The 27,189-nt window shown below is 33.4% G+C and overlaps 1 protein-coding gene across 2 annotated transcripts in view; it reads left to right on the top strand.

Annotated features, from left to right (window-relative positions):
• The first annotated feature begins 14,547 nt into the window (after nt 1-14,547).
• LOC136035650 (calcium-binding mitochondrial carrier protein Aralar1-like) overlaps nt 14,548-27,189 on the top strand; it is an 89,428-nt gene continuing 76,786 nt past the window's right edge. The window contains exons 1-2 of one of the 2 annotated variants that reach the window (XM_065717556.1): nt 14,548-14,682; nt 26,093-26,137. In XM_065717556.1, coding sequence (XP_065573628.1) covers nt 14,647-14,682; nt 26,093-26,137 — 81 coding nt within the window. In that variant the 5' untranslated portion in view covers nt 14,548-14,646. The remainder of the gene's footprint in view (nt 14,683-26,092; nt 26,138-27,189) is intronic. The other variant, XM_065717557.1, reaches the window with a different exon arrangement.

The raw sequence follows: 27,189 nt of genomic DNA, 5'->3' as shown, positions 1-27,189 counted from the left end.
GTTTGCTATATTACCCCATTTATGCTATTGAGACATGGAGTTTGTCCCCCCTCTAGACATAGTATTTGATACAATTTCCATTACCGTATATCAAACGCTATAGTGTACAAAAAAATGGGGTTCGATCCCATTTTTTAAGGCTAGAATGAAAGAAAATCGATGTGTAGCACATTTAAGGGAATTTTTAAAGATAACGATAATAATTTACCCCTCAGACTCTTTAATCTATGTGTGATAAAGTAGCAACTGTCTTATGGGTACATTTAAAGGAGATAGGAAGTGAAACCTGCAATTAATGTCCTATTTCGACAAAAATTCGTGTGGACTTCTTTAGTTTCGTTGCATATGCTAGAAAAATACATATATAATTTTTTGTAAGGCTCACTGTAAACAAAAAAACTAAAACGACAAAAAATGTGTTTATTGTCAATTTAAGTTTTTATTACGGGAGAAAAGACCGGAGCTGACACTTAAAATGAACAAAACATTAGTCATATATTATGCAAAAACGACAAAACTAGCTGAAATAAAATAACCAGTGATGGTAAAATATATTTATAGAATTCCAAAAGCTAGCACTTTACTGAAGACAGGCCTGCTTGCATTTTTTGAGAATTATAATTATGTGCTAAAATTTATCGATACCGTAGCTGGTGCAAAACTAAATAGGTTAGTGTAGGTTACTTTCTGCAGACCACTCATGAACTTTTCTGCTCCTAAGGGGATATCCTGATTTTTTGCATCGGTTTTGTATTTTCTATGAAGCACTATTTTTTAATTCTAAAAATATTGAGAAGTATCACGGGCTAGTTAATTTTACCTAGTTTTATCGATATATCTTCCGTAATCATCGAAGCAATAATTTTTATAGTTTTGAATTTCAACTTCGCTCTTTACTTCCGTGAGAAAAATTGCGTTCTATTAATTGATTATTTCAGAGGTCTAGTTTACTGCATGCTGTGTTTTTGTGTGGTCGAGAAAAAAATTATGGTAGTAGTTCTATGTTGCTTCAGTAAACTCTTGAACTTATGACCTTGATTTTAAAACTGATAATTTCAACATGGTTCGAGGTTAATCAGCGAAATTTTGCAGAATCTGGCGTCTATTTCTTCTCGATATCCATGAATGTAACCTCAGGCCTCTAGAAACTGCATGTGAAACTACTGCTATTACCAGCAACTTACTGCAGCACCAAGCCACCTGAGGCCAACAGTTCCACGCGCCCTCCTCCTCAATTCCAATCTATTCAAAGCCTATCTCATTACAACTTCCTAAGAAGTTCCCATTTCGCATAAACCTTTTCTTACAGTATCCTTCCACCCAATTCAGGGACGACCTGTTCTTCATTTTGCCCTAAACGGTTGGCCGACAAGGACAATCTTTGGCTATCTGTCATGCTCTATCCGCAGGACATGTCCTAGTCATCTCATCGTTTCTCTCATCATAGCCCTAAAAAGCGTGGTTGAACCAAATTCTTACGCTTCCTACTTAATCAATCTTTTCGGGTAAGTTCGTTAGGTTTGCTCAAATTTTCCCAATATATTATATCTCCAGCCTAAATTTCGCTCGTCGCTGAGTGCAAGGTAGGTTGTATTTGGCAAATTACAAGTTATAGGGATAGACGTATACATTTTTGGAATGAATATTTTTAAATTATACCATTGCAACTTTATGTTTTTCCTTTTAAGTATTGGGTTTATTTTTCCGCAAGAAATTAATTTGCAATTTGACGGAATATTCTAAAATATATAGAAGAGATCGCTATTTACGCTAGTAGGTACAATATAATATGCTAACGGGCTCGCCATGAGATTTAGTCGTTTTAAAAGTGTAGTAATGTTTCAAACTCTTAAGTCTGTAAATACATCTGATAGGAGGATTTTATTCTTTTTACACTACAGCTTGTTTACAAACTTATTAAATTTTATGTGTGAAGTCTTCTAGGTTATGACAATAAAGTCTTTTTTGCTATTTAAAAAAAAGATTTTTTTTTGCTAATCAATCTCAAAATTTTCTAAAAATGGCCCTGATAGTGACCAGAATAGGAAGTTTCGCCTACATCACATTCAGTGATAGTTCTAGGGCTGGACAGAGGCACAGATGCCCCCCCCCCTCACAATGTCATCTGACATTAAATTCCTTTTATTTCATATTTTTAGACTCATATGGTTTGCCTTACCCTCCCCAGATTAAGAGGCCTAAAACCGTTTCTGATCACACTTACAAGGGCTTCATAGTCTCAATGTTCACTGTAATTCCAACCTTCAAAAGCCCACATTAAATCATTTTAACAGTCTGCCAGACTCCATCAAAGGTTAATTGGTCATTAAATTGTTCAGTCTCCAAACTTCATTGATAATCACATTCATCCTATCACTTAAAACATATTATCAAACAATTCGTGGTAACGAACTGTAGTAAGGAGCGACCCGGCTCAATGGTAAACGAAACTCCAAAAAATAGAATTTTTTTTATGTGTTTCTGCTGTTGCATTGGTGATTTCTTTTTCCATTATAAGTTTCATCAAATTTAGTCTTATCTATCAAAATTTACGATCCTCAGAAAATTTGCCTTATTTTGGAAAATAGAGGGAAACACCCCTTAAAAGTCATAGAATATTAACGAAAATGCCACCATCGCATTCAGCCTATCAGAGAACCATGCTGTAGAAATTTCAAGCTCCTATCTACAAAAATGTGGAATTTCGTATTTTGGCCAGAAGACAGATCATGGATGCGTGTTTTTTTTTCCCCAGGGGTGATCGTATCGACCCAATGGTCTTAGAATTTCGCAATAGGGCAAATTCTAACGGAAATTAAAAGTTCTAGTGCCCTTTTTAAGTGACCAAAAAAATTGGAGCTCACCTAGGCCCCCTCCCATGCTCAATTTTTTCCCAAATTCAGCGAATCAAAATTTTGAGATAGCCGTTTTGTTCAACAGAGTCAAAAAAACCTAATAACTATGTCTTTGGAGATGGCTTACACCCTCACAGTCCCCGGGGGAGGGGCTGCAAGTTACAAACTTTTACCAGCGTTTATATGTAGTAATGGTCATTGGGAAGTGTACAGACGTTTTCAGGAAGATTTTTTTCTTGGTTGGGGAGGGGGTTACGCGGAAGGATCTTTCCATGGAGGAATTTGTCATGGGAAAAGAGTATTTCCACAGTATTTTCTAGCTTTATTTAAAACAAAAAATAATGAAAAAATGAATATGAAAAAGTTTTCTACTGAAAGAAAGGAGCAGCATTAAAACTTAAAACGAACAGAAATTATTACGCATATGAGGGGCTCATCTCCTCCTAAATACCTACTCTTTACGCTAAAGTATTTTTAGTAATTTCAACTATTTATTCTACGGCCTTTGTAATTCAGGGGTCATTCTTAAAGAATTGGGACAAAATTTAAGCTTAGTTTAAAGAGCAAGGTATTAACGAGTGGGAAAACCCCATCACATACGTATTAAAAATATACGAATATAGAAGTTTGTTGCGTAAGTTAACTCGTAAGTTACGTATGTTTTTTACTAATAAAAATGTTCGTAAGAAAATTAAAAGTTCTAGTTGTCTTTTTAAGTAACCAAAAGATTGGAGGGCAACTAGGCCTCCACCCCTACTCTTTTTTTGAAAATCGTCCGATCAAAACTAAGAGAAAGCCATTTAGCCAAAAAAATTAATATCCAAATTTCGTTTTAAGCATTCATGTGCGGGGAGCCAAAATCAAAACTTGCATTAAATCAAAGACGTTCAGAAATTAAATAAGTTTTAAAAAGTAGATTTGAGAAAAAGAGTCAAACTTTAGCGTAAAGAGCGGGGCATTGAGGAAAGAACAACTTCTTTCATATATGGAGTAATTTCTGTTCGTTTTAAGTTTTAACGTCGCTCCTTACTTTAAGTGAAAAAAACTTCTTTCTTTTTTTTTAATATAGACTGAGTTCAAAACGTATTAGCTACATTTCCCCATATTTTAACATTTGACCGTTGAAATCCGGCAAAAGAATAGATAATTTCACAGATTAGAATTTGGTAATATCGGAGTTAGGTAAGCACAAGCCTTACCTAATTTAAGCTTATCTAAGGGCTTTTGAATTTAATGGGCTAGACGTCTTATTCTTTTATTTTTTGGCAGTATTATTTTTGTGTTCAAGTGATTCGTTTAAAAAAAAAAATTAGATTAGGCAAAGCAGCGGAATGGTAAGATCTTTATTTATAGATGTTTCCAACATATTGTAATTATAAATGTAGGCCTACTCAATGTGATTTTGGAGATCCGTTTTGTACTTTATGTCATAATGACCATTTGACGTGAACTGATCATTTAACGGAAGATTTTTTTGTGCGTTATGTCTTATTTATTTTTTTGCTTAATTTATCGATTGGCCTGGATTTCACGTTTTTCCTTTCATATGTGAGGAGATTTCGGTGTCAAAGCCTGTAATAGCTTTTCAAATACAAACGTGATTTTGTACATCTCTGTGAGATGTTTATTCTTTCCTATACATTTTTGCAAGATATTAACCACCTTTTCTTTACTCACATGGGTTTAAATTTTCTTACTCATGCCAAAAGTGGAATCTGATTTTAACATTGTATAGAAATCAATGGAAGATTGACCAGGGGTTCGATCTCAGCTGCCATGTGGTTGACAGGGAAGGGGATCTGTCGGTTAAATATATTCCCCCGAAACTCTTGATTATGCTGGTTGAAGAGTTGGCGTCTTGTCTAACTGTGTTTTTACAACAACAACAGCAAAACTCCATATCAACAATTTTGGCTTTTAACAGGCGCAATTCAAGCTTAAGTTATTGGATCTCAAAGTGTGTTTTCTTTTTCTATTCCTACATAATGTGATTTACGAAAATACTCCTATTAAATCACATTGGAAGCTAGTTTCTTGGATACTGTCATACTGGTGTTAATTTTCTTTGGCCACTTCATTGACTGATGTCAAACCACTCTCTCGCCTTGAAATTATCACTTACTTTAGGGACACTGGTGTGTCAAATATGTCTTTTTCATTCTTTTCCTGTATCTGGATCGATGTTGCATGATGGATACGTCTAAGAGGCTTGAATATGAGCCAAACAACAAATTATAAGGACCTCAATTTCACATTTTAAGATGAAATCCAATAATATCTTATTGACATTTTCCTATCCAACACCGCTCAAATTTAAGGTTTATGGTTTTTTGGTCAAGTTTGTCACTATCAAAGTAATTTGGATCATTTATATCAGCAAACAGTACTTAAAATTCAAAATTTTGGAAGATACTTCTTTTGACTCCCCCGTTGAAATTTATTAATAATCTGATTACTTCTAAGGAAGAATGCAAATAATTATACTGTTTTGAACTATTGACGGTATCCACGATTGACCGTTAGTCTAAGTCCACGGGAAGATTTTTTGTGACCCCCCCCCCCCCGAATGAAAATCCTGGGTATGGTCGTGGTCATAATAGTAGTAATCTTAGTAGTAGTATAGGATTTTTAGTGGTAGTAGTTTTATATTTAGGCTACTAGTTGTGGTAGTAGTACCAGTAGTATTGGTTTTAGTAGGAGAGGCTGTAGCATTAGTAGTAGTTGTAATAGTAGTAGTAGTGGTCGGAGTAATAACAGTCATAACAGTAACAGTCGCAGCAATAGTAGCTGAAGCAGCCGTAGTAGTAATAATTGTAGCAGTAGTAGCATGCACATAATGTCTCATTAGTTCAACATCCCCCTCAGCATTCCCTGATGTTGGAGACACAAGGTCAAACGTGCCCCTTTCACAGCAACAAGACTAATGTGTAAACAATAGGCAACTTGCATATTAGAGCCCTTGCCACAGGAGCTGTCATCCCCGAAACATGGTTATTGGGCCTTTCAACTATTTTGAACAAAATAGCTTTCTTAAAATTATTATTGGATGTCTTTAGGGGAGGTTGGCTAAAAGAGGTGGAGTAGAGCTGCTTTTCCTTGAAAACTGTTGACTCCTAGAAAGGGCACCATAAATTTCCATCTTCTATTGAATGAGCCCCTCTGAAGTTTCTAAGACATCTCCTTTCGTACGAAGGGGCATAGGGAGAAAAGAAATTATACATTGCAGCCTTGTCGCCCATTACTTAGGCAGAGCTGCTGTGCTACCTATGATTTCTCAAGCATTAGGGGGCACTCGAACATCTTAGAAAGCTATCTAAATGAAGCAAATTGTAAAGAAGAAAAATCGAGGACATTTCCAGCCAGTTAAAAAAAAGGATAAATATGGAGATGATAAATATTAAAAAAATATATATATAGATAAAAGTCCTAAGGACAAAACAAAAACAAAACAAACATCAAAAAATAAAATACTAGATTTACATTGGTCCTCTCCGAGCAACGGTGAAAAGTAACTAAATAAAAACGTCAAACATTGAATGGCTGTTCAAAATTGGGAAGTTTTTGTTTGGTTTAAGTTTGAATCTTTTAAATCCAAAAAAAATTTTAAATGTTTGAGCCCTAATCACTTACCAGGCATGGTATTACCAGAAATCGGTTGGGAAACTCGGGCTGTGAATAAAAATAATAAAAAGAAATAGAATTTAAAAGTTTATCATAAATGCGGCTAAGGTAGGTTTCACCGGTGTCTCTATTAAGGCCGACTTTTTTATGTATATGTTTCAAATGACTCCCTAAAAACATGTATGAGACCTTTAATTCGGCAATAATGTAAATATTTTCAAATAGAATGAAATGGTAAGGATTATCATAAGCGTATTGAGCCAAAGTGGCATAAAAGGTTTCTGGCCCCCATGGCTATGTCTATTAATAGTATGTTTTACAGTGACCTCTCTCCTAGTTTTTTGGTGGGTTCTCCCAACATTGAAACAGCCACAAGAACACGGGATTTTCTTTTAAGGCTGTTTAAATGGTCATTTGAAAAATAAGGCTTACTTCTATATGCTTGGTATACATTTTTCTTGACAACACCATCGTTGGGTGGTATATGGTAGTTTTCATTCGCAGTTTTTAAATGGCGATCTAGGTATATGGCCACTAATAAATTAAAAAATAGTCTCAATGATCAAACTTTGGATGAAAGTCGTCCAGTTACCAAGTGACAGGTTACTTAAGGCAGCTTATGAAGATTTACTCTCGCAGGAAAAAAAGATCGCGGCCACTAAAAATAAAATATATTTTAGACAAAACAGGGTTTTCCTTTGTTTGGAATGAAGGTAGAGGACCAACAGACATAAATGCAAATTGGGAGAATGAAATTAAGATAGTACTAGAGAATCAAATGATTCAAAAATGGAGTGAGGAGATAAAAAAATCAGAAACATTAAAGTTTTATAAGGATGTTAAGGTGGTTTATGGGCAGGAGTTCTACTTTAAGCTGAATTTACCAGCTAGATATTTGGCGTTGTGGATGCAGCTCAGGGCTAACTGCCTGCCAATTAGTGCAAGATTTATAAAATATTCTAAAGAAAGATGTTCCAATGAAGACAAATATATTTGCCCGCTTTGCAGAGTTAAAGAGGATTATTTAGTGCATTGCTTAAGCCAGTAACTGGGGACCTCTACGATAAGGGAAGGGATATTCGGAAATAATAAGTTGATAACTCCAGGTGTCTTAAATAGTACGTCGCCTCAGTTTATTTGTAGAGTAGCAAGGTATCTGGAAATTTTGTTAAATAAATCAAAATAATAATAAATAAATAAAAAATCTCAGTATAAAGTAAATGTATTTATGTCTTTCTCCGAGTGTTAAGCGTTCTATTCAAGTACCTTTTTTCAAGTATTAAGTACTAGTATTAGGTTAATGCAGTGTTTAATTTAAGCGTTTTATGATGATACGCTGATCAACGTTTTTGTTATTTGTGTCTTTCGTTTGTGTTATTGTACTGTGTTTATGGCTGTATATTTGGCTTTAAAATACACTTATCCATGGGACCAAAAAAGTGACTTTCGTGCCACTTCTGGAGTGGATAAGCTTAGGAGTATAAGCAGCTCACTATTGAAATATCCATGGCTAAGAATCCTTAAGTGGATACTTAAGGTACCTCCTTTGAATACACACCTTTCTAGTTTCCTTAGCAAGTGAAAATTAATAAGAGCGTTTTGAAAAAAAATTCTCAGTGAAAAATACTTTCGCTCAAATTTGAAGCTTTATGAAAAAAAATTATGATGAATGCTACTTTATCCACTACTTTAAATTTTATCCTTACAGTATGAACAAAATATCTTCAAGAATTTTCAAAAAAGCTTGATACCCTTATTTATATATTTCTCCTTCTTCTTTTAACTGGTACTAGTGGGACACCGGGACATTGCAGGTGCGTCGAAATGTGGAGCCAGATGAAGTGTTCACAATTAGGGGTCTACTTCTACGTCAAGGCGTGCATGAATCAGTCGCTGGTTTTGACCTCTCACACAAGCTCGTCATTTTGGGGCAAGGGGTGGGGACTGATCCTTGAATTTGAAGAATTCTCGTGTTCTAACCTTGTAGTTTTTATTATATTATGATTTCAGTGATCTCTTATCCAAAGAGGCTGATATGTTTGAACCAAAAATAACGAAAGTATACTACGCATGAGAAGTTCTAAGTCTTTCATAGCATTGTGGAAGAAAATTTGCAATGATAATACCACGAACCACTATAAATTATATTAGTATACCACTATAATTATAACACTTCAGTTTTCTAAAAATCTCTATACATTCTTTATTGGATAATATTTTATAAATAATTGAATGTATTTATTTGCATCTTTTCAAAGATATTAATGGTTATATATCGCTTGAACTATTTGTATGACAAAATTGCGTTTTTTTTTGTAGGAAGTTTAAGAAAAATAGAAATTAAAACACATATTTATTGCCTATTTTAACAAAAACGTGAAATTTGGCCGTTTTCCGCCTAAGTTAGCCAAAACTCTTTTTGCAATGTTTATTGTATAAATTTAAAACAGCTGAAAACAAACAACATTTATTTTAAAGAACAATTTTCTTATGGAAATAAAGAGCGAAGTTGAAACCTAAAAAAAAAACAAAATTTTTGCTTTGCAGCTTATGCACCATATAGTGGCAAGACTTGTTCAAATAACCTGATATGTCCTTATATCTGAAGAATTCGGAAAAACCACCGCTTAAATGAAGTCTTAGCTTGCTTGAGTTTTTTAAAGTTGTATACTAAAATCTATTGATTTCATGGTCGCTGAAATACTATTGAGAGCTTTATACATTGATCTCTTAGTTTCTGTGGGCTACTTAAGGACTTTTTTGCTTCTAATCATGTTTTGTATTTTCATGGGTGCACTATGTGCAATGGTGTATTGGCATTTTTTTTTTCTCGGCAGTTCTTTTTGGCAAAAAATATAGGCATTTGGCACCAGGAAAGTGATATAACCAAAAACTAACTTATAGCAAATAAAGCTGCACCTTTGATGTGGTCACGCCAATTGGGAATGAGATTGTTTCACCCACTAAAATTTTGAAAAAAAACCTTTTTCGGTGTTTTTACTCAAAATAATCAAAATGCACTTTGAGATCTCGAAAAATACCTGTTTCAAATCTTGGCTTTGAAAAAATTAACCCCTCCCCCTCCCCTCATATTCTAGGACTGTTCCCTCCTCAAAGTCTCACTCTTTACGCTAAAGTTTGACTCTTTGTCACAGGTCTACTTTTTAAAACAACAAAAAGATTAGCATAAAGAGCGAGGCGCTTAGGAGGGGACAGCTCCTTTCATATGCGGAATAATTTCTATTCGTTTAAGTTTTAATTTCGTTCCTTACATTCAGTTAAAAAAACGTGTTTTTTATTTAATTTCTGAACCTTTTTCGACTAATGCATGTTCGAATTTGGCTCATCGTACAAAATTAAAATAAAATTTGGCAGATTTATTCGGTATATGATGGTTTGCCCCCTCCTCAATACCTTGCTCTTTCCGCTAAAACTGTTAGCACTTTTAAAAAATCTTATTGTTCTAATTAAACGGCCCCTGTAATTCAGTAGACGCTCTTAAAAAATTGGGACGAACAGTCAAACTTTACCGTAAAGAGCAGCGTATTGAGTAGGGAGCAACCCTTCATATATAGAATAATTTTTGTTCGTTTTTAAAATAACCCCGGTAAATCTGGCTCACCCTCTACGAAATATACCCCTTCCCTTGACAGAAAACTCCGTGGAATTTTTTTCAAACCTAATTTACAACCCCCCCCCCCCGTCAGATTTCCTCTACAGTTCCATACTCGTTTAGAATCCCCCCTCCCTATAAAATTGCTTGTAAACGATTCAGCCTGAAAAATTCTCCTTAGTATTCTTTTACTTAAATAAAACTTTAACCTCTAATCGGTTTCTCGATCACTTCCGAAATGCCCCGTCCGCGGAATTTATTCCCTGGAAATCAAAAATGCGGAAAAAATTCCCTGGATGATTCCCCTGGAATATCTCCACATGAAAAATTTGGCAAATAGAATGTTAAAAAAATTTAAAAGAATTTCGTATAATAATTCTGCCAAAACCCCCCAGTGTAACATTTTCCCTGCAATATTCCCCCCCAGGAATTTACCTCTCCAAGGTAGATTCTCCCTATAAAAATCCCCCCATGCACAACCCCCAAACCCTAGAAAAAATGTCTGTATACTTCCCAATAACAAATACTGTACATAAACAATGGGCGAATTTCATAGCTTACAGGCCTCTCTCAACGGACTGTAGGGGCTCATTTTGTACCTAAGGACATAATTATTTGATCTTTTAACTATACTGAACAAAATGGAAATCTAAAAATTTCGATCAGATAATCTGGGGAAAATGGGTGTGGGATGGGGCCCAGTTGCCCTCCAATCTTTTTGGTCACTTAAAAGCATGAAACTTCTACAGTAGGGCTCTCTGGTACGCTGAGTCTGATGGTATGATTTTCATTAAAATTTCTTTATTTTTAGGGGGTTTTTCCCCCCGTTTCAAAAATCAGGCGAATTTTCTCTAACACTAAACTTGACAAATCTTACATATTTGGAATCAGCATAATAAGCTGATCCTTTTGATGTATCTATATATATATATATATATATATATATATATATATATATATATATATATATATATATATATATATATATATATATATATATATATATATATATATATATAAATTAATTTTTTGAGTTTTGGCTACTATTGAGCCGAGTCACTCCTTACTTACAGTTTATTACCACGAACTGTTTGATTTCGTAAAAAGCATTGTCAGTTCACATGTCTGTAATTTTATCTTGTGTAGCTGCAATGAGACTAGAAGCTCTAGAAAAATTTAAGTCCACCACCTGTAGCTGCTCAGACAGAGGGATCGTGACAAAAAAAATCCACTAGATGGAGTGTAAATATAGATTCAAATGTCAGAAGTCTGGTTGCGAGTCCCTGGGCCTGAGCTGCTGATTCCCGTCACTTGATGCTTGAGTAATTGATAAAATGGTCAAAATACAGTTGAATCTATTCAGTACTCTATTCGTCGATCTATATCAATATGCCCATCTTGTAATAGATGATTTCTCCAGCCGATAACAGTTGTAACAGCGGCTTTCGGAGCGACAAAAAACAGTTGGTGGTATGTATTGCTATTCGTGATAAAAGAGTACAGCTTTTGAAGAATCAAGAAGATGAATGCCATTCATCTCGAGTTCTGAGTGCAATCGCTTAACTCAAGGTTGGGTCTATGAGCATGGCAGTTAATGTAAATTTCATGCATTGCAATTGCTTTAACATGGGCTTGTACACCTGAAAATCGGCTGCTCATGACACTGGCTTGGTATTCTTATAGAAAAAAAAAACATATTTCATCCCCCTTTGGATATTGAACAGTAAATTTGCCTCCCTTTCAGAGAAGAGTCAGAACAAACTTCAGGAAATATAGATCACATAATCCGTATATATAAACGGGATCACTGCTCCAGAGTCACGCAACCGACATGTATAATTTTATCACTGATGGGTAGCCTTATTCTATTATCAAATAGAATATTAAAGTTTTTCTTGTTTTAGTTGAGAGAAAGAGTCAAACTTAAGCGCAAAGAGCGAGGCGTTGAAGAGGGAACAGCCCCTTTCATATACTGAGTAATTTCTGTTCGTTTTAAGTTTAAATGTCACTCCTTACTTTCAGTTAAGAACAATTGTTTTTTTTATTATTTTAATATCTGAACGTTTTTTAGTTAACTCATGTTTTGATTTCGGCTCTCCGCAGAACGAAATTTGCATATTTATTTTTTTGGCTAAATGGCTTTCTCATAGTTTTGATCGAACAATTTTGAAAAAAAGGAGCGCGGAAGGATGCCTAGTTGCCCTCCAATTTTTTGGCTACGTAAAAAGGCAACTAAAACTTTTAGTTTTTACGAATGTTTTCATTAATAAAAGATATACGTAACTTACGGATTAGCTTATGTAACAAACTTCTACATTCGTAAGTTTTTATTACTTATGTAGGGGGGGGGAGGTTCCCACTCTTCAATACCTCTCTCTTTACACTAAAGCCTAAATTTTGTCCCAATTCCTTACGAATGACCACTGAATCATTAAGGCCGTAGAATAAGTAGTTGAAATCGCTAAAAATACTTTAGCGGAAAGAGTGAGGTTTTAGGAAGAGGTGAACCCCATATATGCGTAATATCTCCTGTTCATTTTAAGTTTAAATGCTGCTCCTTACTTTCAGATGATAAAACTTTTTCATATTTAATTTTTTCATTGCTTTTTTTAAATAATGCTAGAAAATCCTGAACCCCTTCATGGAAATTTTCTTTCCTCATGAAAAATTCCTCTATGACAAGTTCCCCTCAAATACCCCCTCTTCTCAACCCCTCACCCCAACCAAAAAATCCCCCTGAAAACGTCTGTACGCTTCTCAATAATCATCACTATCTGTAAACACTGGTCAAAGTTTGTAACTTGCAACCCGTCCCATGGGGACTCCGAGGAACAAGTCGTCCCCAAAGACATAGTTATAAAGTTTTTCGAATATGCTGAATAAAATGGCTATCTCAGAATTTTGATCCGACGACTTTGGGAAAAAATGCGCGTGGGAGGGGCCCTAGGTGCCCTCCAATTTTTTCGGTCACATAAAAAGGGCACTAGAACTTTTCTTTTCCGTTCGAACGAGCCCTTTCGCAAAATTCTAGGAAAAATGGGTCGGTACGATCACCTCTGGAAAAAATAAACCCGCACCCGTGATTTGTCTTCTGGCAAAATACAAAATTCCACATTTTTGTAAATAGAATCTTGGAACTTGTACATTAAAATTCTGTGGTACGCTGAGTCTGATGGTGTGATTTTCATCAAGAGTCTTTGACTTTTAAGGGGTGTTTCCCCCTATTTTCTAAAATAAGGTAAATATTCTCAGGCTCGTAACTTTTGATGAGTAAAACTAAACTTGATGAAACTTATATATTTAAAACTAGCATTAAAATGAGATTCTTTTGATGTAACTATTGGTATCAAAATTTCGTTTTTTTTTTTAGTTTTGGTTACTATTGATCTGGGTCGCTCCTTATTACAGTTCGTTATCACGAATTGTTTGATAATGAAAGTGGGGCACCACGGCTCCAACAAGAAGGCAATGAAAATGTGTAGTAGAAGGTGAAAATGTGTGAGACAACGAGAAGTGAAAATGTGTAAAAGAAGGCAATGAAATATGAAAGATGGATTTTCCATAATTATGTTTGGTAATGAAGCTCACAATAGATTGTTGTACAGTACTGCTCTGTTAGAAACGGATTTGCTTTAATTGAGAACACTTTTTTTGCACAAATTTCATTTCATACTTCAAATTAATAGAAATTGTAAATACCGATTGGGGTGACTCCTGAATTTAGGGGGGCTATAGCCCCATTCATCCCCCCAATGAAGCCAGTGCAAGGAAGGGAACTAAATCACAAAGCTGCTTTCCTGCGACAAAATGAACCTAAAGCTTAAAATGGAAAAAAATGAAACTTACTTCGTTTAAATAACAACTTTAGAGAATATATGACAATCCTTACGATTTGTGATCAGCTCAGTAACAGAGAGCTATTTTATTAATAAAGTCTATCTTCAGTTCATTTTTCACTTTTTTTTATTCCTATTAAGGAATTATTTTATCTTTAGTTGACTAAAAAATAAATAGACAAACTATTGCTGTTTCGTTAAGGAACGATTCCTTCCCTGTCCAACCAAGATAAATACTAGTAAGAACTTGCTACTGTTGCAAGTTCTTATGATTCCTTAGCCTAGTTGGACAGGGACAGGGTCATTCCTAGGGTGGGTAGCGCCTGAAGAAAAAAGTAATTTCGGTTCCCTCCTGCCGACCCAAAAATAAGTTAAAAAAGCTCCAGAAGACCCAGTTATGTCGCTTAGGATAGTTTATCCTGGTCCCCTCCTTTAGAATAGCCCTAGGTAGGGAAGGAATTATTCCTAAAAAACAAGAAAATTTTGTTTATTCCTTATCAGTTAACTAAAGTTCCCTAATAAGACCCATTAGCTAATAAGACATGGGAAATGATGAATGATTCGGACTGAGGCTTTTTTAACAAAACGGGGGTATAATTTGTAAAAAGCTTGTAATCGTGATTATAAGGAAGAAGCGATTGAAAAATTGGAAAACATTTTCTTTTCAGTTAGCGTTTTAAGCCTAGTCAATTCGCTATAGACATTTTATTTTATTTATCATATGGGAAAAGAAAATCAAAAAAATATCCCTTTTCAAGTAAGCAAATCTTTTGTTTAGATTAATTATTATTTTAAAAAGTGTTAAGCATGTGATTTGTTGCTAGCTAGGCCTATGCTATGCTACTTCAATAAGCATATTGTAAAATTTCATAATTAATATAGGGCAAGGTGAACATACTACTTGTCCATTTTTTAGCCTACACTCTTTTAAAATATAGCCTATACCACTTGGCTTAATCAGTTCACAATAGTCTGTGATTCCATGCCCAATTACCATTTGAACTAGCCTAAGATACAATTTAAGATGGAAAATTTAAGAAAGTATATAGCCTAGGTTTGTCATAGAAGGAAACATGATAATCTGACTAGCCAAGTAGGAACCTTCTGGATATTACAAAGTAAGAATAGTAAAATTCTAGTTGAGTGACTTCTTGCTATCTCAGAAAGGAGTTAGGTTAGGAAAATGAAACTTTCAGGTATGGGTCTACAGGCTAAAGTATATCCTGGGAAGGTATTTTGAAGTACCTACTACCACTCCTCCCTCTAGAGGGTCCTGACCTTTGATGACTTTAAAAATATATGTGTTATAAAAGTGAAACCTTGCAAAATAGATCTTCTACTTGAATAAAGTACAACAAAATTGTTTTCAGCTTCACAACTTTGCTCAATCCCAATTTATAATATTTTAAAGAATACAAACATGCTTCTTTTGCCCCTTTCTGAAATAGCAAGAAGTCACTCAACTAGAATTTTTCCCCAATGTCCACTCCTTCCCCCTCCAGAGAGCCCAGAAATTCACCTACATGACAAATCTATGTACCTATTGGAATTTTGACAAAACAACACTTTACTTTAATTTTCAGTTACCAGTTGCTTTTTCTCTGCCTTTAGTTCTGAAAAATGCAAGTCTTGTTATTTGAGTAGAATTCTGAGCCATATCATTTTTTTTTTTGAAATTTAAGAAGTGTATTTGCATATCTTTAAAATCATATAATAGTAATTTAAAGTAATGTATAATGTAATAGCACATCAAATATGCTTCTCATAAGAGTACAAAGTCCTGGTGTGTCCATTGATACACTGTTTTGTTTTGGGCACCAACCACTTATCCTGGAAAAATATTATTGCTTGTTCTTTGGTCCTTGGCAAATCCCAAATCTTAATTTGAATATCCATAGTGAGACTATATTCTATCACTATGCATTGCAAACTAACTGGTTATTGTCCCATGTGATCTTCACAATCAAAATTCTTAAGTGTTTCTTGTATAATATGTAAGTACACATTTGCAAGTGAATTGATTATTCCAGGCCTATTTAGGAACAGCATACTAAAGGAATTGGTAAATTTGACACAGTTCATAGGACTAACTTACAAATAAAGTGAATATATCATTATGCATTTTTTTTGTGCTCTTTCTAAATATAATAACTGCTTTACTTGGAAATTCAATTTGATTACAGAACATTCACCCTTTACAGACCAGTGGTGGATCCAGGGGGGATCAAGGAGCCCCCCCCCCTAAAGAGGTGGTGGATTTGTGGTTGGGACTGTTTGCTCTGGTTTGGGTTGGAATGAAAGTTTTTTTGTAATTAGTTTTTAATAGTTGAGGTTTTAATAAGTTTTTAATTATTAAGACTGTTCATTTTTGCAAACAATTTTGAAACAAGGCTTTAGCCACTTGGTGTGGTCTCTGTTAGATTTTACTAATGTTGCATACCACCAAAAAGTGTTTAATTAAATTTAGATTTTTCAAGGGAATCTGTCCATATTAACACAAAAGCCAACTGGGAGGCAAAAATCTTCATTGTATAATAACAAGGAGAGGAAATTTAAAATCCTGACTTCTTTAGGCTGTCAAAATGATGTTTCAGAATTTTGCTGTCACAACAGGGCTGAAAAGCAAAATATTCATTTCTTTTTACTGTCAATTTTTGTTCAAGTCTTGCTATGATGCTGAGGTGAAGAAATTGGTATCATTACTCTTTTTGGCTGTCTGTTTTGGTTTTTTGGGTTTGCTTTTTTGCAAAGCAGGGTGGTTTTTTCAACAGGGTGTTTTTTAAAAATCCCTCTTTAGGGGATTTGTATAATAGAAAGTAAATGTATGAAAAGTGCAAAAATTATTAATTCAAGTTTTAGATTTTGATGAGGAAATGGTGGTGACTACTGCCCATTTTCATCTAATTAAAGCTCTGCATTATATGACATTTCACCTCTTCTGTTCATCCTAAAACATTAAAATAAAGGCCAAACTCTTTAGAACTTTAATACAAGTTCACATAAGTATATACTTAAAACCAAGTATATGAGTCAAAATTCTCCTTCCAAGGTTAGAGTAATCATTTAAGAAAAATAAATTTTCAAAAATTGTTTATAAAAGAAGGCAAATAACTATCTGTTTATTGTTTTTTTTTTATCTAGCGGGTATAGATGGGTCTCTGAATTCTCATTTTGAATCAGAAGAATGGCATCAATATTTTTTCAGACATTTACTAATAAAATTTGAAAATTCAAACAACTTGAGTTAACCATGGAAACAGAATGCAAATGCAATATTACTTCAGAATTACTCACCTTCTCAATACCAGCCACTCACAAAACATAGTTATGTTTTTGTATAGGTATTGCATATATTTGTCCATAAAATTTTCTAACTGCTATTTATACTGCTGAGGATTTTTATGCTTACTTTGATACATTCCATCCAATCATATTTCCATGATTAGTTGTTTATAAATCAAAATTTCACTGGACAATTCTTTTACTTAATGCCAAATCTGAGTCAAATTTTTATATTTGTACTTAACAGACATATTGAGATTTAAATATTTGAATTGAATATTGGAAAATTTCAAGATAAAAAAAAGTAGAAGTCTACCACAGCTTGTAACACTGAGAATTTAGATATCTAATCTATACCTATCAAATAAAAAAAAATAACAGACACACAATAATTTGTTTTTAATTAGTATTTCAACTCATATACTTAATTTGAGGCAAATACCTACATGTATCTTTATTAGAGTTCATATTCTTCTGATAATTTTGGTTTTTATTCAATTTATAAAATTGTAAATTCTGTAATTTAAGTGAAATATATTGAATTTTAAAATGTGGAAAGAAATGGTATGTTGTTATGAAAAGTAAAATTTTTGGTAGTAATTTTTTTAAATTTTGTCAAAACAGTATTTCTGTCTATTGAACCATTATTTTCAAAAAGAAACAGTGATTATTTAATGATTTTTTCTATATTAAATAAAAAAACAAGTTTTTTTTTAACTGAAAGTAAGGAGCAACATTAAAACATAAAACAAACAGAAATTACATCATATATGAAAGGGGCTGCTCCCTCCTCAACATCCAGCTCTTTATGATTAAGTTTTACTCTTTCTCTCAACTCTACTTTTTAGAACAGTAAAAACTTTAGCATAAAGAGTGGGGTATTTCTAGTTTCCCTCCAATTTTTTGATTACTTAAAAAGGCAATTAAAATTTTTGATTTTTTACAAACATTTTTATTAGTAGAAGATTTACATAACTTACAAGTTAGCTTACATAACGAACTTCTGTATCTGTATGTTTTTATTATGTATATGAGGGGGTTGACTCCCTTATCAGTACATTGCTCTTTACACTAAATCTTAAATTTTGTCTCAAATCCTTAAGAATGACCCCTGAATCACAAAGGCCATAGAATAAATAGTTGAAATTACTAGAAATACTCTAGCATAAAGAGCAAGGTATTAGGAGGAGGTGAACCCCTCGTGTACATAATAATTTCTGTTTGTTTTAAGTTTTAATGCTGCTCCTTACTTTCAGTTGAAAAAAACTTCTTCATATTTATTTTTTCATTGCTTTTTTTAAATAATGCTAGAAAATCCTGCACTCCATACATGGAAATTTTCTTCCCCCATGACAAATCCCTCCATAGGAAGTTCCCCCAACATATCCCCCTCTTCTCAACCCCTCCCCCCAAAAAACCAAAAAATCGCCCTTAAAACGTCTGTATACTTCCCAATAACCATTACTACATGTAAGCACTGGTCAAAGTCTATAACTTATAGCCCTTCCCATGGGGATTGTGGGGGAGTAAGCCATCTGCAACGACTTGGTAATAAGGTCCTATAAATATGTTGAATAAAATGGCTATTTCAGAGTTGAAATATTTCAGTATTTCAGAGTAGGAGCCCTCCAATTTTTTAGTCACTTAAAAAGGGCACTAGAACTTTTCGTTTCCGTTAGAATGAGCCCTCTTGCAATATTCTAGGACCCCTCGTTTGATATGATAGCCCCTGGGAAAAAAACAAACAAACAAACATGCATCCATGATCTGCCTTCTGGCAAAAAAAAAAAAAAAAATACAAAATTTCACATTTTTGTAGATAGGAGCTTGAAACATCTACAGTAGGGTTCTCTGATATGCTGAATCTCATGGTGTGATTTTTGTTAAGATTTTATGACTTTTAGGGGGTATTTCCCCCTATTTTCTAAAATAAGATAAATTTTCACAGGCTTTTAACTTCTGGTGGGTAGGACTAAACTTGATGAAACTTAAATATTTAAAATCAGCGTTAAAATGTAATTCTTTTGATGTAGCTATTGGTATCAAAATTCTGTTTTTTAGGGTCAAACCCTAATTTTAAATTTTTTTATGCATTTCTATCTGTTACATTATAACAAGGAAAACATTCTGTTTTTCTTGTTACATTCCTAAAAGAACTAGTATTTAATGGTTAATAAATCTTTTATGAATATACAAGTTGTATCTTTATCCTCATATCCTACTCTTCATTACTACCATAGTTACTAAGCAAAGCCACAAAGTTAGGCAACATGCTAAATGGCTTTACCTCTACAAACTGTGACAAAGAGTGCATGACCCCAAAAGATAGTTTGAGATCTTTTTTTTTTTTGACAATAAAAAGATTAACTCACTCATTATAGTGGTCAAAAGTGTAAAGGCAAAAAAGTATACAGAAAATACTAAATATAATTTTTTTATACATGGTGAACAGCTTTTTATTTATTTTTTTTTTATGGCGGGATGGTTTTTATAACTTACTATTTTTTGTATCAATATTTTTATACCATTTCAATTTCAACAGATTTATTAGAACTTTAACCCTCTCCAGGTTTTGGATTAAATTTATGACCATTTCCACTTCCTACTTATGATGCATAGTTGTCAAGGTTCCCTTAAAAAGCGGGGCATTTCTTTGTTCTCAAGTTTATCCAAGCAACATACTATGCACCCCCCCCCCCTAAAGAAAATCCTGGATCTGCCCCTGTTTCAGACCCTCAAAGATGGACACCCTTTTCTCTTATATTTGGCAATATGTAGAATAACCATAGTCAACACATTTTAACTGCAGCTCTACTATGCTCTATCAACACCCCCCCCCCCTACCCCTCCTCATGTGCAAATATATGGCCAAAACTATATTTTTTCCAAATGTTTTCTGTGTTTTCTTATTTCCCCAGTGTTTTCTTGTTCTTGATTTCATCCTAGTCAATTCAGTTTACAGGGATACCAGTTTAGACAAGAGTGATTCTAACAGCAGTGTCTAAAATAAGAAGAAAAAAAAGCCTTCTTTGAGGGATTGTAAAGGGCTTAAAATTGAATTTCTGGTATAGGCCTAGGATTCTAGCCATTCATAAGGAAACTTGTTAAGAAAACAACTCTTACTTCATAATATGCACAATAATCCTAGCTAACACGTTTAGCAGGGGGAGAACCTTTATCTTCACTTCTCTCACTGTTGTAGGCTACAACTTTTGTTATAAAAAATTGTGAAAAATAAAAATGGATTCAATTTTATTTTCTTATATTCAAATGCTATATATGTAATTAAACACCCTCAGTGCTATCTAATTCTTTCTTGCAAAAACATATCAATAGACAAATAGTGATAAACTAGGTTAGTTTAGATGGAATTAGATAATGTTTGGGCATTGGTTCATAAATGATTTTCAAGATTTAGAGAATAGACACAAATATTTAAAAATGTTATAGAACAACTAGAAATACAAGGAAAGAATTAAAGATAAAGGTCCCTGCAAAATATGCTATTCTGGATTATTAAAATGGATTATTCTCCATACTATGAAATAAGAATTGTTTCCTTAACATGTTTCCTTTTGTATGGCTGGAATACTAGGCTTATACCAAATTTCTGAGTAAAGCAATTATTATATTTGGGAAGAGCATAAAAAAGGCATTGAGCAGGTCAATAAACCTTATTGGCAGGTCAATAATATAAACGACCCTAAATGAATGTTGAGTCAACCTATTACCTAATGTTTGCATAGGTAGACTGGGATAAAAGTCAAAAGTAGCACTTATATCAGTCTAATGTAGTAAGGTGTTTAATGAAAGATCTTAATCTGAACTGGCCAGCCATGACAAAAAAGAGAGAAATCTCAATGAAGAACAAACAAACATGATTATAGCCAGTAGAAAGAAAAGGTAAAAACTAAAACAGATATTTCATCTATATGAAAATAGGGTCTCTTCAACACTGGTGAAACAAAGATAAAAACTAAAATGGCCTAAAAACAAAGAAAATCCAAAACCAAGAAATAAGAACAACGAAATCAATATCTACAATTATTGCAACTGATCTTATAGGTCACAAAAGCTAATAGAGTTGCTTCAATGAGAACACCAAAGCAATTCAGCTGCTTTGGTGTACAGTTAATACAGTTTAAAGGACTAGAATGGCTACTGAACTACAAATGATCACAATACTCATATCAAACTAATCAAGCACTTAAAATCAACCAAAAGTAAAGAAAAAACAATTAAAAAAGGTTGTTTTTATGTCCAGCAAAAATACAGCAAAGAAAGTGAGTATTTTGGGAGGACAACTGCCTCTCTTCTTCAGTGCAGACCAATAAATTTTACTTGGGAAAACTACCAAAAATGTAGAAAGATAAAGAAAACCAAAACAATGCAGAGAGTTAACATGAAAGACAAACAAATAGAAGCCAATATTAGAAGGTAAATAAAATCAATAAAAGCCAAAATTAGAAGAATTAAAACTTAGCACCAAAGGCAAGCTACTCACCAATACCCAAAATTAACAAGAACTAATTAATTAGCAAAATCTGAAAACTTTTAGCTGCTCTTGTTGGATACTAGTGAATGATTGACTGGCTTGTTTTTTGCAGTATTTTGGTTGACATAAAACAAAAGCATTTTTGATTGTTTTTTCTTTATTTTTTATTATGGCCAGTGAATGTGGTTTAAGAAATTGTCTTCTTTGAAATTAACCAACAAAGATAAGATTAGAAAAAGGAAAGAAAACAAATAAAGTGAGTTTTGTTTCTCTTTTCAAACATGTTGCAAAATTACCTGCTGTCCTGTAACTAGTTACATCTGGTTTGGTTTTAAATTTCGTTTTTGAGGTTAGTTTGATTGGCTAAAAGCCGTTTAAAAAAAAAAAATAAGTGAATTATTTATCCCAAAACACAGCCATACAAACCAGGCTCAAGCAGCTAGTTTCAACCCAAAAGTTGTAGACCATTTCTTACTGAATTTGAAGTCACTGTATGACTAATTTTGTTTCCATCATTGTTCTCTACTAATAGACTAGTATCACAACCAAACCATAAACAACCTGTTTTCACAGCTTGTCAATCAAAGACAAACTTGAATTCACCCATGGAAGCTTCATAAGTCTTCAGTCAACCTTAGAATCATCCAAGTTTTTTTTTTTTTTTTTTTAACCAAAGAGATATCAATGAAGGAACAGTTTGATACCATTCCTTCACCTGAGGTTTTCAAAAGGAGACATGACAAAGAATGGAATGCTAAATCTTCAAGATATGATTGAGATTGCCATCATTAATTTCTTACAACTGCAACTCCAGAAAAAGCAAAGACAATGACAGTGATTAATAGAATAAACTTAGAAAGAAAATCTAAGGGTTGAGGGGCTTTTTGCTATTTTGAAGTGTAGTTATTAGCTGATTCAAATTCTCAGGGACGAATCAGGGCCTAAAATATACCATAGGAAAGTGTTATCAAGCTATTATTTCTACTTGTTCTTTATTTCTAGTGCTTAGGAGATTACATAAGATATAACAGGTGACCTATCTATATGCATTTAACACTGATTTTGGTTTTGAGTCTTTCATTTGCTGTAGTTATGGAAAACACAATTACTATTATTTTAGCAGTGTTTTAAGACATATTAAGCCCCCCCCCCCTCCCCCCAATCTAAGATGCAGATTTACAAACCTTTAAACCTTACAAATTGGATTGAGTAAAGGTGTAAGGCTCAAAACACTCTGCTTTCACCATTTCACCAGTAGTCTGCTCACGTCATTTCACCAGTAGAGTAAAGGTGTAAGGCTCAAAACACTCTGCTTTCACCATTTCACCAGTAGTCTGCTCACGTCATTTCACCAGTAGAGTAAAGGTGTAAGGCTCAAAACACTCTGCTTTCACCATTTCACCAGTAGTCTGCTCACATCATTTCACCAGTAGAGTAAAGGTGTAAGGCTCAAAACACTCTGCTTTCACCATGCTTTTCTGTTTTCACACTCTGCTTTTCTGCTCACATCATTTCACCAGTAGAGTAAAGGTGTAAGGCTCAAAACACTCTGCTTTCACCATTTCACCAGTAGTCTGCTCACGTCATTTCACCAGTAGATCTTTTTCTCAATGTTTTCACTTTTATATTTTAAAGATTTTAAAAGGTGATTGCCCTTTGGAAGCAGAAGGAGTAGTTCCAATCTTCATAGCAAACTTACTACATATTTCCAAAATTTATGTAAATTCTCTTGTGCTTTTATTTTAGCCAATCAGTTGACTAATTAGAGTTCTTATCAAACTTTTGCAGTTTTTACTTGGCAACATCTTATATATTAGTCACCTAGATGATTAGAAAAATGTTTTTATATATAATTTATTAGCATTTGGTTTTAACTTGTATATAAACAATTCTTTCTACATTAACTATGTAGCAGGTATTTCACTCCTCAAAATACCATTTACCCAACTCAAGTGCTTTTAGTGGTAGTGGTAAAATTTTTGATGATGTTTTTTTTTTTATCTGGGGAATTAGTTGATTCATGTCAATAAAACTTTCATGTTTCTTAAAGACATTATCAGCTTCATTTTCAATTTCCTTATATCTAAATAAATGCTATCACTAAAAAATGCACCATATATGGAAGCCAGTCCTGTGTTTATCTGCCCTAACTCATGATAGCTGTCATATGTTTCCTGTGGATCCATATTATCCTTAAGATTACACAGCGTACCATAACGTCTTAGTTTGTGCTAGTATGAAAGGTTTTGCGTCATAGTGTGAAGCAGCCTAACTTGTTAATACTTGGTAATTTAAAATTGGGTTAAGCCCTAATATGAAGGACTTTTAAATATTGATGCCAATAGCTTCTATCAATATAGATAACTAATACATAGTCTGTTCGGAAATGAGTTACTTCAACAATACACTCTTGAGATGAAGAATCAATAACATTGATGGTAATGACGAAATAAATTAGTATTGAAGTATAAAATATTGATTTTAAATTAAATGTTAACATATAATTATTATATGGATCTCGAGCAAAAAAACTTTCAGGAATGCATCTGGGACCTAAATTGTGGCTGGAAGGTCTTTTAGAGTATTACTTCCACCTTTTCATCCTCCAAATTGTGTTGAGCTTTGGTACATTCAGAAAAATTTGTATTTAAACATAAATCTTTCACAGAAGGAAATCTACAGTCCAAAATAAGGACCAAGGAAATGTTTTCAGCCTCATTATCTTCATTTAACCCTAAGATTACAAGTTTTTTGAACAGTTTTTAAAGCCTGGAGTCAAAGAGAGGTAAAACCTCTCTTATAAGCTCTCGTAAAACCTCTCTCTCTTTGAATAAAACCTTTGTTTTATTCAAAGAATTAAACAAAAGTATTGTGCTTGCAGTCATGTCATTTTATAAGTATTCAATACTGTTTACTGTGACATGAAAACCCAATGGTTTCATTTTTAGTCTTAAAGATTTTCCTTCTGCTGCCACAAAAAAACTTTATTTTTGGCTTGCTTTTACATCTAAAGATGAATGCCTTTCTAAAAATAAGGTTTAAATTTTTTTTTCTAGTTTAAGTTTCTATTAGCACAGTCATACCTAACAAAGCTTAAAAAAAAAAAAAAATAGGAAGAGTTTTTACTCATTACTTACAAATGTTGACATTAAGTTTTTAAATGATTTAAATAAGCCACAGATTCCAGCAGTTGAGTGTTTTTTAATTAGAGCTCTGAATTTTGTGAAATCAGTGAACCATTTTTTTTTTTTGTTATGGATCCATAATATGCTAATGAAAAACACAACGTGTTAGTAGCTAACCCCGAAGCTGTGTTAGACAGGCTCACTAAACAAAACTCTTCTTAGAGTCAGAGCTATATGTGTTGTAGCTCAAAACTTTCATTGTGACCGTTTTTACTGATTTCGACTTAATACTAAAGCCTTGTAGTAAAGTATAATAATAGCATTCATCTAGTGGTATAGCAAGGAGTTCACTTTGAGAGGGATCAAAATGTCCTTTTGAGCAGAAAGTACCTTTTTACAACAGTTGTTAAATCTAGAAACCAACTTTTTTTAAAGTTTTTTGAGGGATACCAAAACCCTACAAATCCTTCACTGATTATGCCACTATATTTTGATATATACTATATTACACACACACACACATATATATATATATATATATATATATATATATATATATATATATATATATATATATATATATATATATATATATATATATATATAAATTTACTGTTTGTCTGTCTGTTAAACTATTTACAATCTAATGTAAAAAAATAAAAAAGGGAAAAAAAACTAAAAAAAAGAAAAAAAGTTAAATTTTTTTGATTTGTGTTACAAAAATAAAAGAAAACACCAGAAACACTAAAAAAAAAGAAAAAAGAGAGAAAAAATTGGTCCTTTGGATAAAAATTTTGTCAATTTTGGACAGATTCAATGTTTTGTATAGTTGTACAGTATTTGTTAGTATCATAAGCTATTTTTGTCACTAAATAGATTCTGAGTGTACAATAAAGTAGGAAAACATGGACCAAACACAGCAAGGTTTATGGGACTTAATTTTCTTATTGACTTCAGAGGATTTAAGAATCAACTAAAAATCTAGTTTTATTGGTCTCTGAAGAGATAAATGTCCCAAAGCTGGTCATTGAGGAAAGTATTGGCTATTAGAAGTGTTTGCAATCTGTATGGTGTAAAATAGATTATTTGAGTGTCAATTTATGCGGAGAAAAAATGAGCCCTGGTGGATAAGTTGTACTTTGAATGTGACAGGGGTAAGTTTGCCATCATAGAATGAATTTTGTCAAATAATGCTAATAATGTGAAATTTATGCTAATAATGGCATTTTTTTCCAATCTATGCTAATGATGATTTATTTCAAAAGGTTCCAGACATTGGCTCAGTAAAGAAAGCATCATGTGAAAGAGAGGTATCACAATTTTTGGAACATACAGATGGTTGTTTGGGTAGATTGTTCTGGGAAAGCTTCTCTTACTGGATAGCAGTTTCTAAATTAACTTGATGTACCATTCATGAGTAGAAATAAATACTCTACATACTTTGTATAGTTCTTTGTGGATTTGAGGAAAAAGCCTAAAAATTTAGCTTGTTTTATTTGGTTTTTAACATATTATTTACTGCTACTACTAGCAACTCACTACAGCACCAAACTGCCAGAACCCAACATAGCTACACATGATACTCCTTCATCTTTATCTATTCAAAGTCCCCCTCTTCTCACCCTCCAAGAACTTCCTATTTCCCTTAAGTTTTTCTTTATGACATCTTCCCACCCTCAGACAGGCTGCTTTTCATTTAGCCTTAGACGGTTAGCCAAAAAGGATAATCTTTGGCAATCTGTCATCCTTCATCTGCAGAACGTGCCCTAGCCATCTCAACCTTTCGCTCATTATAGCTCTAGAAAGTAGGATTGAACCACACTTTTTGCACAACCTAATATTTGAAATTTGATCAGTCAGCTGGATACCCAAAACAATCTGTAGGCAATTTCTCTGGACAATATCTAGCAAATCTTTGTCCATTTCTTGGAGCGCTCACACCATTTAGGGATGATGTGCTGTTTATTTGGCCCTAGATGGCTTGCCAACAGGGACAGTCTTTGGCAATCTGTCATCTTTCGTCTGTCTTAGTCATCTCAACCTTTCTCTCATTACAATTGCTCTGGAAAATATCTAGAAAACTTTCCTCTGTCTTTCAGAGTGGCCGCACTAGGAAAATTACCCAGCAATCATAAAGTTAATGATAAGAAGTTAAGCAAAATATAAATCCAATTGTTTTTAAAATCTCAATTTATTTCTGCTTTATTTTTGGCCAGTTTAGTTTTTAAATAAAAACTATTTTAGAATCAATACAAAAAAAATATGCCTATCAAATTATTTTGGGTACCTGCCAGACAGACTACATTTTAAACACTAAGCTGTAAAAAGAATGTGGTTCAATCCCACTTTCTAGGGCTATAAT

Source organism: Artemia franciscana, chromosome 14 (assembly GCF_032884065.1).
Source record: "Artemia franciscana chromosome 14, ASM3288406v1, whole genome shotgun sequence".
Lineage (NCBI taxonomy): Eukaryota > Metazoa > Arthropoda > Branchiopoda > Anostraca > Artemiidae > Artemia > Artemia franciscana.
This window is presented reverse-complemented; position numbering and strand designations above follow the sequence as displayed.